Source organism: Heteronotia binoei, chromosome 5 (assembly GCF_032191835.1).
Source record: "Heteronotia binoei isolate CCM8104 ecotype False Entrance Well chromosome 5, APGP_CSIRO_Hbin_v1, whole genome shotgun sequence".
In the NCBI taxonomy this organism is placed as follows: Eukaryota; Metazoa; Chordata; class Lepidosauria; order Squamata; family Gekkonidae; genus Heteronotia; species Heteronotia binoei.
The window spans coordinates 83847782-83860161 of NC_083227.1; the positions used below are offsets into that span (position 1 = coordinate 83847782).

Here is a 12380-nt window from a genome sequence, read left to right on the forward strand (position 1 = left end):
AGCATCAACAAATACTGGCTGAGATCGTTCTCCTGCACCTCAATATAGGAATGAATCCCATAAGAAGCTTTTGACACAACAAATGTGTTAATGTTTCCGGTGCCATAGGAATCTGCTATTTTTGCTGCAACATGGCCTCTGAAAAATATTACTGTAACTGGAACCAGGAGAGGGAGGAAGTAGATAAATACTGGTAAATAGATAAAGGCAGATTAACTTTTATTTGAGGTAGGGTGCCTTTTCCCTCCTCGTTGTTTGAAGGAAGCAGTATATTTATCCACTTACCGGCTCACCTTTCTCTCCCTTTAGCCCAATGGGACCAATAAGGCCACGGTCCCCCTGGAAAACAAAGGAAAGTATGAATAAATGGTTGTCTAGCTGGCAATTGGGGATCAGTGAAAAATCAGACTCTGTACTTACAGGATTTCCCTTGAGACCAGGAAGGCCAGGGCCGCCCTGGGAAGACAACAACACCACAACAATCAATCAATCAATCAATCAACATTTTATTTATATCCTGCCCTCCCCGCCAAGGTAGGCTCAGGGCGGCTAATAACATCAATACAATAGGTTATACAATAAGTATTTAAAATCAGTATTTAGCTTTAAAACAGTCTAATTTAAAATTTAAAATTAACATTCTGGTGCTATTTCCAATAAGCATGATGGCGAAATTCACTTAGGCGAGTCCCTCTGTCATTTAATCGGCAAAGGCCATCCCAAAAAGGATGGTCTTGCAGGCCCTGCGGAACTGTTCAAGGTTCCGCAGGGCCCGCACTTCTTCTGGGAGCTGGTTATATAAGTGTGGAGCTATGATAGAGAAGGCCCGCATACGAGTACTCTGCAGTTTTGCCTCCTTCGGCCCGGGAATGGTTAGTTGGTTCTTCCCTGCTGACCTCAGTGTTCTCTGGGGTTCATATGGGGAAAGACGGTCCCTCAGGTAGGCAGGTCCTCGGCCATATAGGGCTTTAACAGTCTTTCCCCTATAATGATGAGGAGCAGTGGGTATAATATGCACGTCAGCAATCCCAGTCCAATCAGGGTAGCCTCAGTCACTCCTCTGTAAGACTTTTGTAAGAACTAAGTAAAAACAGCAAGATGAAGTCTTAGCTAAGACTTTCTAGTCTAAATTTACATTGATGGATGAAAATAGAAAAGCATCATGGGAAATGTGAAAGCCACTGCATGTAATCTTGATTACAAGATGAGGAGGGAAAAAGGCTACTTACTGGCTGACCAGGAGAACCAGGGTTACCAGGGCGGCCAGGACTTCCTGGTATGCCATCTGCTCCTGGGAATCCCTGGAAGAAAAAGAGGCATCAAGTACATGCATTTGTGAAGATACATCCATTCATCTGCTGGGTTTTGTGTGTGCGTATGTAAAGTGCCATAAAGTCACAGTCAACTTACGGCAACCCCTCATGGAGTTTTCAAGGCAAGAGATGGTCAGAGGTGGTTTGCCATTGCCTGCCTCTGCTCAGCAAGCCTCGACTTCCTTGGTGGTCTCTCATCCAAGCACTAACCAGGGCCACCCCAGCTTAGCTTCTGACATCTGACAATATCAAGCTAGCCTGGATCGTCCAAGTCAGGGTGAGTTTCACATACTAGAATTTTAAAATGTGTGCATATGCCTATGTACACACACATTAAAGTCAAAACCAAGTATAGTACAACACAATACACATAAAAAAGGCCTTCTTTCAGGGATGGTTCGCATATACATGTTCACTCTGTCTGTGTGTGTTAATGTAAGTTCACAAATTTGGCTAAGAGTAAACAAAAACAATAGATCAAGTGATGTATATGCATATATGACAGACCTCTATTTGGATTTGGCAAGAAGTCAGGGACCAGCATACCACTGTGATAGTGCCATGCTAGAGTGGGTTAAAATAAAGATAAATGGTTTAGAATTTGTGTGTGTGTGTGCGTGTACGTGCTGTCAAGGTGCTGTCAAGTTGCTTTTGACTTCTGGTTTGGAATACAGAGTAGATAATGAAGGATTGAGAAAAAGATAGCAGTGATTTTCATATCTTGAAAAGCCCATTATAAGGAAGAGAATAACTGTTTTTAAGACCAATTGAGATGCAGAACAAAGCAATGAATTCTAATTGCAAATATATCATTGATACCAGCAGAAATTCCTAGTTACAAGGCCAGTTAGTCAAGGAGCCACAATATCCTGGAAAGCTGAGGGATCTTTTGTTTACTGGAAGTTTCTTTAGATGAGGTGGGCTGAATATCTGCTATAGATTATTTAAGAATTCTTCCTTGGCGTGTACTGATATGAGATCTCTAAACTGTATTTATATTTATTTTTCAAAGTTTATATTCTACCTTTCTGCCCTCCCTAGGATTCTACTATGCAATTTTTGCATCATTTAATATGCATTGCTTATACTGATGCTTTGCTTCAGTTCTGTCTTTAGAATCCTGGTTGATTCTACAACCTTAGTCCTATTGTATTGTTTACTGAATGTCCCATCCTGTCAATTGCACAGGTTCACTCTGTGTCTTCCGCCTTAAATTCAAGGGAGACAGGTGGACTATAAATAATGTTAAATAAATAAACTTTGCATTACATAGAAGAATTATTTGCTTGGGTTACCTAAATTTTTATTGACTTGTTTTATCGACATTATTTGTTTTGATGTATTCCCTCTGTATTATTTGGTTTGGTTTGTTTTAATTGTGAACTACCTCAAACAGGCCTGGAGAGGCAGCATGCAAATTTTCTAAATAAGATCAATAACCATGCCCCCCCCAAAAAACAAACAAACAAACAAAACATTCTGGGTTCCCTCCTTTCAGAGAAACACACTGAAATGACTTGCAGGAAGAAAGGCAGGCAGACACGAGTAACAGCCACACACTAAAATGTTTCTCTGCTGCTAATGTTCAAAGCCTCACTAAGTGTTACGGTGTCATCCTAAATCACTGTTTCTTAGCATGAAGTCTCACTGACTTGAAGAAGGTATGTTTTTGACTGCCATCTTAAAACAACAAATTCAGGAAGGTATCAAGGATCATCTAATTCTTATACTAAAAAAGGGAAAACCTGTCACTCATTATCCAAAGACCAGCCAATGAAATTCACAGTACACTTGGCACCACAAATAGCATCTGCACAGAAGAACACCAATAAAACCATTGAGATTCACATTCTCATCTATGGTGTAAACTGGAATAGAATCCTATGGAAAAACAAGGCTGGTTTCTGCCCTTGTAGTGAAGCTCCATAAAATTCAGTGCCCTGTTTTCTCCTCAGTAGATAACCATGTATGAGATGCTGGAAATACCCACCCTGTCTCCCTTCATATCTGGCCTTTCAATGACATCGCCTGGTGGACCCCGAGGTCCTACTGGACCTGGAGGGCCTGGGATCCCATTGCGTCCCTGAAAAAAAAAAATCAAATACAAGGATTATATTGTTTTACTGCTGCATACCAAGATCAGTGACACTAATCCCAAAGGCAGCAGAGCCTTTCGATATTCATAATATACAGATGGCCATTGACTTATGCAGCCCTCTGCAAATAAACAGAGCAACATGAAACTGCAGTGGAGCAAATAAATGATTAGCATCCAATGGATCATTTCAAGAAGCATCATTGCAGCCTCCTTCTGATCAGTTTAATGAGGCAGTATACACTGTGTGTGTGTGTTTAACTCTTTGATGAACTGCCACAAATCAATCCTGAAACTCTTTCCAGTACACAGAGTGGTATGAGTTGAGCTGCTGGTCTACAGGGAAAGAAGGCTCAGACCCAATTTTAGAAGATTTATTTTAAACACACATTGGTACACAAGTGAGAGAACTGGGGAAGACAAGTAAACTTATAGATAATCCAAAAATTATTATTCACATTTCCCTGATGAAACAAGTCACACATTGCAACATTTGCAGTTGGAATGAAGTTGTTATTTCAGAAGGAAGGAGAGGGTTCATTTCTGACCAGTTAGAAAGTGGAGGCCTACACAAATGATACTTACAAAAAGGATCAGATAATGAATTATTCTACCAGGATCATATTGGTCTTGCATTCAGCACTTCTGGGGTTATGTGCAGAGTTAGAAACATGGAACCAAAGCAGGTGCAAAGAACTTCTAGGCAGCATGCAACCCAGGTGTCAGATGAAATTAGCCATCTTTGAAGAAGTACTTATCAGGCTGCTTTGACAACTACTGTGCCAAACCCTTGAGGTTTATGTAACATACTTCATCTTGTGAAAAGGAGTTTTGGACAGCTAAGACACTCACAGCAATGGCCTGTTTTACAGCTAAACAGCAAAAAGATGTTTCATTTATTACAAGGAGAGATTCATGTGTTTGGTGTCAATACTTCGATTTTCAGAAATGGGATCTCCATCAGTACAAGCATCATACACTTAAAATTATCAGAAAAGGAAGAGGGATTCTCTATCGATGGAGATCAACTTCTGAAAAATGACTGACATGCAGTACGTGTATTTCATGTTAATACTATTCATTTGGGCAGTAATTATCCAACTTCATTAGGGATTGTTTTGGTTTGGTGGGGGAGGAAGGTAAAGGAGATTGTGAGCTGCTCTGAGATTCAGAGTGAAGGGTGGGATATAAATCCATCATCATCATCATCTTCTTCTTCCAATAGCCCTAGTTAGAACTCAGGTTCCTCTCTGGGTTCTCCTGGAGCAGCACTGAACTAAATTTGAAAATAACCTTGGAAAACAGTGCCACCTGGAATTACCCCAGCTTTGAAAGAGACACCCCAAGCCATTAGTTCTTATTTTATGTGGTGAAAAGCTAGTTATCAGGAGAGGATCCTAAGAAATTGGCTAGCTCAGAGGTGTTTTGAAAACAAGTTATTATTTGGCAAAGGCCAAAATATTTTTATAACTGGCCTTATGTCCATGACAGTCCCTAAGTGACCTGGGACTAATTAAGCTAATAAACCACTGAACCTTAGCTTAACAAATCTCTTGCCTATAAAGAATGAAGAGAACAACTACTTGTTTGAAACAGAGATAAAGGGTCTACAGACACACTGGATGGAAGAGAGCTCTAGTCAAACCAGCCTGACTCTAAAGGTCAGTACCTGCTCCTGAACAATCCATACAATTCAGAGACTGACAAAGAATAGCAGACATTACCAGTTCTCCAGGGGGGCCAGGAAGTCCCATGCGTCCTTTCCGTCCCTACAGAAATGGCCAGAGAAATTAATGAGCATTCTGTCACTTCTACTTTGGCCTCTAATGGAGTCCCATGTGAGATTCCCTTCCCAGACATCTCAGATACTCACAATCTCACCAGGCTCCCCCTTCTCACCCTGCAGGAAAAGAGAGGAAAAAATTCCTTTTGTCTGATCTGTCAGAGCTACCTCAGTGATCATTTTCCCCCTTGATTACCTCTGGGCAGTCATAGCGGCCTTGGGATTGGCTACATCAGAAGACAGTGTTGAGCCAATGCAGAACATTTTCTGTTCCTACTAATGTTTTTCAAAGGCCCTCTCTCTCCCCCTCTGGACACATCCCCAGAATACTGTACAGTAGCAAGTAGTAAAGTGCCATGGCTGATGGGAAGCTTCTGGCTCATCATGGAATTTTAACTGTCCATTTTCCCAAGGGACACAAAACCCACTAGCACATACTCTTTGGAGCCTACAGATTTTAGAGCACCTTCCTAAGATGAAACCCCACCAAACTTGGTAAGGTAGGGTTAGTCCTCTCACAATTCTTCTCACATACTTCTTTGACCCCAACTGGCACTTACAGTCAGAAAGCTGTGTATGAACTGCAAGTTCAAAATAAGTTTCCAGCAAAACTTTAAAAAATTAAGCTTCTTAGACTTTTATCTGCCACTTTCCTGTATTACAAACAAAAACACCCCTCTGGAAACCATCTTCTTGCCGCATTAATTCCTAGAATCCAAACGGAAAGCTGACATCGCTTTAACAAACATAGAGATTTTTCTTCAAAATTCTCCCCCAGTAGTCTGCTATCATTCTTTCATGGCTCTGGAAATGTTCCTTGATTTCTGCTTCTCAAGAGTACCTCCTCCTCTGATTTTTTTTTTTGGCCTAAGAGTAGTAGTTCATTAGAAAATGATTTGTTCTAGTCTAGCTTTGTAGTAGAGACTCACCTTGGGACAATGCACTACACAAGGTTCTGGTCTAGGCTGAAAGAAAGTTGGAGACAAAAAAAATTAGGTCTTGGATAAATACCAGCAACCATGCACCAAATGATAATTTACTGCACTGCTTGAGTAACCATCTTGTAAGGTACTCATCTAATATGTCCTGCCAGGGGAATTTTATCACATGCTCGCATCCAATCAGCAATCTCAGGAAGCAGGTTAACTGGTAACATTCTTTTCAGCATGTGATAGGACATTACAAACAACTGGCTTACCATGTGATTGCATGCATACTTTCTGCTGAATACAAGATAATCTGTATTCACCAACTCTGTAAGAAATCTAATAAACCACAGTGTTTATTTTTATTTTAGATACCTGTTGTGCCTTCCTACACTTACTCAAAGCAACTCACAATAGGATAATTACAATAAAACCAATAACACTAAAACAACAGACAAATGCACAACAATAAAATCAAGCAGCTCAATAAAAATCAAATAAGAAGCAGTAATAGTATTACAGACTCTCCGTGCAAGGAAAAGCAACAGCTTAATTTCAAAGCCCTCCTGGAATAAGCAAGTTTCCAAAGTACAACAAAAGGTCAAAAAGGGGGGTCAAGCAAAGTTATAGCAGGAAATACCTTGTCCAAAAAGATCACCAGCCTCACTTCTGACAGCATGTGCTCCCAAAGACCACAGCCACCTGCCAATCTCATATCTCAGGCAGGTTTATACATTAGAAATTATGGAGATAGCTGTCCATTCCTCAAGGTACTTCAGCTGTATGGGTGCTTCTTCAATGAAGCAAGTATGCTCCTCATCATTGCCTCATTTATTTATCTCCACTCCTCAGTCCTTCCAAATGCTTAGAAAAATGCAAATTAATGATGACCATGGTCTCTGCCTTACCCCATCTGTGATGGGCGACCTGCAGAGGGCACTAGAAAATGCTTCCTCCAGCTCTGAAAGGCTGCTTGAGTCCCTCACAAAGAAAACATAGCGTGGGTCTTCATTGGTTACCAGGCGGCGCAGCTGCTCATGTTCAGCCCCATCCATGCCCACCGCCAGTACATGAATCCCTGACAAGCACACAGAAGATAAGTCAAAGGAGTGGCCCAGTGATAACTATCCCACAGACACAATATATATAGGCTGAGGAGAAAGGATACATAGCACTGCCACCAACTTAGCTAACTCTTGCAAAGGAAAGATTCGGTCTCATCAAGCCAAGTCACCCCACATCAATAAGAATTATTTCAGTTTCCCAAGAAGAGTAAAAAAAAGGCAGACAACTCAGTTAGCTGTGTACACAGTCTACTCAAGATTTTAGCTGGACTTAAAGCCAGCCCTGGTAGAACTCTCTTCTGTATTGAGAGTTTGGTGCTTTAATGTGCAGCAGAAATTCCTTCCAAAAGTTGATTTGATATGGTGTGGGAGAACACTTTTGCAGAAATTGCATCTTGGCTTAGGAGTAGTCTGTGGCGTGTCTGGGCCTTACTATGATCCACTTTCACAATGCAGGCAGCTAGGAAAAGTACAAATTCAATAAATGTGATGAGCTGAACCACTACATCTGATCCTTATGGGGAGGAAATGTATCTGTATGGATGCACTGCTTGGGTCAAACTAGATACTGAGGCTCCCAGTTCTGTATTTTCAATATAACACGAAAACAGGGATTAAGTGGATTTTCAGAGAAAGGGGCTGGGGAGAAAGAACTCAGCCTTTTTTGCTGCCCTCCAATTCTGTCCTACAAATAACTCCCCAGCAGCAGTGTTAATTTACTTCCCCAACTCAGCTTCAAAACTAGAACTGCGTCCCTGCAGAGGGGAAATGGCTCTGGCAGGGCAGTATTTGCCATGAAATATCAATGGATGTAGGAAAATTTGGGCACTCCTCTCTCCTATCTGCAGATCTTCCCCTGTAAATGCCCACCCCTTATTCCCTGGGTTAGAACCACAATTTGATCTAATAATGTCTAGTCTGGATGACTCAACCATGGGAAAGAACACAGGTAGCTATCATGCTGCACTGGCCCTGTCATGTGGTGGTAACAATATTGTGTACTACACAGCCTGAATTCTATATAATTCTTTGTAGTTTTTTGTGAGAGTTGCCTCCCAACTTAATGGGGTAGGCATGTAGCTGCTGCTTCTTCACAAACTGTTGTTTACTGCTAACCCAGACTCACTATGCCCCATGCCAGTTCACAGTTAAGCTTTCATACACAAACACAGCCAAGGCATGCAGCCAACCACCGTGCCAAGGAAACAAGAGACAAGAGAGGGATTTGGATTTCTAATCCCAGAAAGAACTGTTTGCTGTGAGATTCTTGTAATTTAAGTTAACTGCAAACTGCCTGCCTGTTATTTTACCTAAGTATCATGTTAGAAACAGTTTACTATTTTATTGTCTATTGATAATTTTATGTTTCTGTGTATATTAAGTAAAAGTCCAGCCTCTTGGTTAAAAAAATATAGTGGTCTGATTTGGGGAAGGCTCTACTCAACCAGCTCTACAGACCCGTGGCACAGAGTGGTAAAGCTGCAGTACTGCAGTCTGAGCCCTCTGCTGACGACCTGAGTTCGATCCCAGCAAAAGCTGGTTCAAGTAGCCGGTTCCAGGTTGACTCAGCCTTCCATCCTTCTGAGGTTGGTAAAATGAGTACCCAGCTTGCTGGAGGGAAAGTGTAGATGACTGGGGAAGGCAGAAACCACCCCGTAAAAAGTCTGCCATGAAAACGTTGTGAAAGCAACATCACCTCAGACTGGTGCTTGCACAGGGGACTACCTTTACCTACTCAACCAATTTCATATCACATCTGTAACTCAATAAACCAGAAAGATTTCTTAGCTGGTTCAGTTACACTCAAAAGTAAAAGCTGAAGTAATTAGACCTGCACCTAACCCAGATTATCATTGACTTCTTGGGGTGTCAGAGAATGGAGAGAAGTGAGAGCCAGTTTGGTGTAGTGGTTAAGTTTGCAGACTCTTATCTGGGAAGAAGAAGAAGAAGAAGACATTGGATTTATATTCCGCCCTCCACTCAAGAGTCTCAGAGCGGCTCACAATCTCCTTTATCTCCCTCCCCCACAACAGACACCCTGTGAGGTGGGTGGGGCTGAGAGGACTCTCACAGCAGCTGCCCTTTCAAGGACAACCTCTGCCAGAGCTATGGCTGACCCAAGGCCATGCTAGCAGGTGCAAGTGGAGGAGTGGGGAATCAAACCTGGTTCTCCCAGATAAGAGTCCACACACTTAACCACTACACCAAACTGGGTTTGATTTCTCACTCCTCCACGTGCACCTGCTGGAATGGCCTTGGGTTAGCCATAGCTCTCACAGAGGTTGCCCTTGAAAGGGCAGCTGGTGTGAGAGTCCTCTCAGCCCCACCCACCTCAGGGTGTCTGTTGTGGGGAAGGAAGATAAAAGAGATTGTGAGCCACTTTGAGATTCGGAGTGGAGGGTGGGATATAAATCCAGTATCGTTTTCTTCTTCCAAGGATCCCAGGGATGTCACAGGTCCTCAGCACTGTGAGTCAACACAAGTTGAGCGGTATACCTCCCAACCTATGACAAACCAATCGCTACAAAATAGCCTGGTCACTCAAGACAGCAATAAAATGAGCAGAGGTGTGCCTTGAATGAGGTCACCATGGTTTCTTTAGGTCTTTTCCACACTCTTTGAAAACTGTATTCTTTACAGCAAAAGCAAGAACTCTTAGAGAGTTGAATTTTTAAAACTCTGAGGACCTGTATCTCACCTGCTGCCTTGATCTCCCTGGCCTGCTCAATGGCTTCATCACTTGATGGTCCATCTGCCAGTATTACCAGTACTCCTGGCACACCAGCTCTACGGCCTGCATTTGAACTCATGATGTAGTTCTTAGCAAAATTAATGGCAGCTCCTGCAAAGCACAGAAAAGAGACTTTTATAAAATGAAACATGCACAAAAGATATTACTAAGACAGTTGTCACAGAAGCACCCTTTATAGCCTGGCACACTACTCACTTCAAGCCTCAAGGCACCAACTGACTGGTCAGTACATAACCATACAGAATTTCATTAACAGCAGCCTGAACAATAGTGTTTCTAAAGGTTCCAGGTTTATCTCACTAAGGATACAGAGAATTTATTCCTCTAGCCCCACCTCTCCTAGCACAGGAGAGATCCAATTGGCAGGTGAACCCACAGAGGGGGCCCGATTTATATAGGCCCCATTTGGGTTCTGATAACACCAAGATCAGCTGAGAATAAGTGGCACTTGCCTTCAAGGCCAACTTCCCATTTTCTTGTGCTCTTACCTTGTTTTCCCCTTCTCTTTTTATAAAACTGCAACCTTTCGGCTACCCCTCAAAGATTTACTCTGAAACTTGTTATTCATGTCAGAATACTGGCAGATTGCCAGCGCCATTGCATCTCACGAATAAGAGGGTTTTTGAAAATTTATGGATTACAAATTACAGAGAACTAACAAGAGATTTATGAGATTTTTCTCAGGGAGTAGGTAAACCACTGAACTTTGCTTATTATCCCCTCAAGAAGGCTCTAGTATAAAACAGCAGATAAAGAGGACTAACTCAGATGGAGAGTCCTGATTCGCTGCAATTTAATTTCTTGGGTGAACTTTTTATTAGTTTATACTAATATATATCCTTTCTATGGACTATACAATCAGCCATTTCTTTTCCTTCTTCCTCCTTTTTTTTCTTTGAAGAAAAATGTTGATTTAAAAAGGTCAGAGGTCAGTTCTGCAGTCACACAGCAATAAGTGCAACATACAGACTGGCACAGATCAGATTTGTCATTTAGATGGCCTAATAGGAAGATATATTATCTACTAAAGTACTAGTCTTGATATTCCTCAGCAAATTAAAATAATGAGAAGACTTTGGACTCTGGACTATTTATTTACAAGACTTCTCCTTCTGACGATGGGAACCACAGACCAATCAGCACACGGGGAAACAAAAGCACAGTTGCCGGGCAAGCTTCCTGCCCCCCCTTCACTTTTTTATTCTTTTGCCTTCTTTGGGTGAATCTTAACAGACTAATATAGACTTTTAACAGCCTATATATTTTTTAAAAATTCATTTTTTTCTTATGGCTTTTCATCTTTTTTCTTCCCCGATATAATTGTTTATAATATTTAATACGTAATCAAGCCTCCATTTTTCTCTTGTCCTGTTTTTCTCCTGTCCATTGTTCTGTTGTTTTTCCTCTCCCTTCCCATTCCCCATTCTCTTATTATCTCTCTCTTCCCTTCCCTTTCTTGCTAAAACCAAGTTTTAATAGATTATAAACTGTTGGTGCAATAACTATGCTTGTGAAATGATGATATAAAAATAAGCTACATCCCTCATCTCATCTATTCCTACTTAGAATGTTTATTATTTACTATAAATAATTCTCCACACAAGGATTTAAGATAACATCTCTGCCTATTATAACAGATATATATATATACTTGAGTCTGGTTATTTTAAAATATGAAATGTGACAGTTGTAAATTCCTATACTTGCATAGAAATATATATATATATATATATATATATATTTGCCAACTTGCCTAGAAAAAAGTATACGGAAATAATATATGGAAAATGTATATAAGATTTTTAGAATGAGAACAGCAAAAAAACCCTGGCAACTGAAAGTCAAAAAGACAAAGAGACAAATGGAAAGTAGAAGAATCAGATGAAGACCAAATAACTGAAGAACTGGTGGAAAAAATTTTGTGAAAAATTTGAGGAAAGAACCCAGAAAAATATTCAGAATATCCAGACAAAAATTCAATAATCTAAGGAAAGAACCCAGAAGAATATCCACGAAGCAGGTCAAGAATTATTGGCTGGACTGTCAGAAATTAATGTAAAATTACAAGAGCAAACAGAAGAAACTGTAAGAATTAAAGAGAAACGAAAAGACAATAATATGTACTTAGAAAGAGAAAACAGCCAGATTCAGAAAGCAAAACAAAGAACTGAAGTTTTGAAAACCCAATGCAGATCTAATAACCTGTGTTTTAAAGGTATCTCACAGAACTTTGGGAGGCCAGATTTGGAAGAGAGCTTTTGCGAGCTGCTTCAAGATTATCTGAAGATACAAGGAGATTTTACTGCTATCAACCAGATACAGAGTGAATTCAAGATTTGCATTCAAGAATAACTTGCCCCAAGATATATTGGTTCATTTCACACAGAACACGAGATGCAATATCAGAGAAGCAAAGAGAACCTCCACTTAAAGTAGCAGAGAAAGAA

General features: G+C 40.8%; 1 protein-coding gene across 1 annotated transcript in view; it reads right to left on the bottom strand.

Moving 5' to 3' along the window:
- The window catches only part of LOC132572014 (collagen alpha-1(VII) chain-like), a 119216-nt gene that overhangs the window by 43006 nt on the left and 63830 nt on the right, over positions 1 to 12380 (bottom strand). Inside the window, exons 29-37 of the mRNA XM_060238805.1 lie at positions 9880 to 10023; positions 7026 to 7195; positions 6121 to 6156; positions 5282 to 5308; positions 5133 to 5177; positions 3304 to 3396; positions 1230 to 1301; positions 421 to 456; positions 286 to 339 (exon numbers count right to left, since the gene is read on the bottom strand). Coding sequence (XP_060094788.1) covers positions 286 to 339; positions 421 to 456; positions 1230 to 1301; positions 3304 to 3396; positions 5133 to 5177; positions 5282 to 5308; positions 6121 to 6156; positions 7026 to 7195; positions 9880 to 10023 — 677 coding nt within the window. The remainder of the gene's footprint in view (positions 1 to 285; positions 340 to 420; positions 457 to 1229; positions 1302 to 3303; positions 3397 to 5132; positions 5178 to 5281; positions 5309 to 6120; positions 6157 to 7025; positions 7196 to 9879; positions 10024 to 12380) is intronic.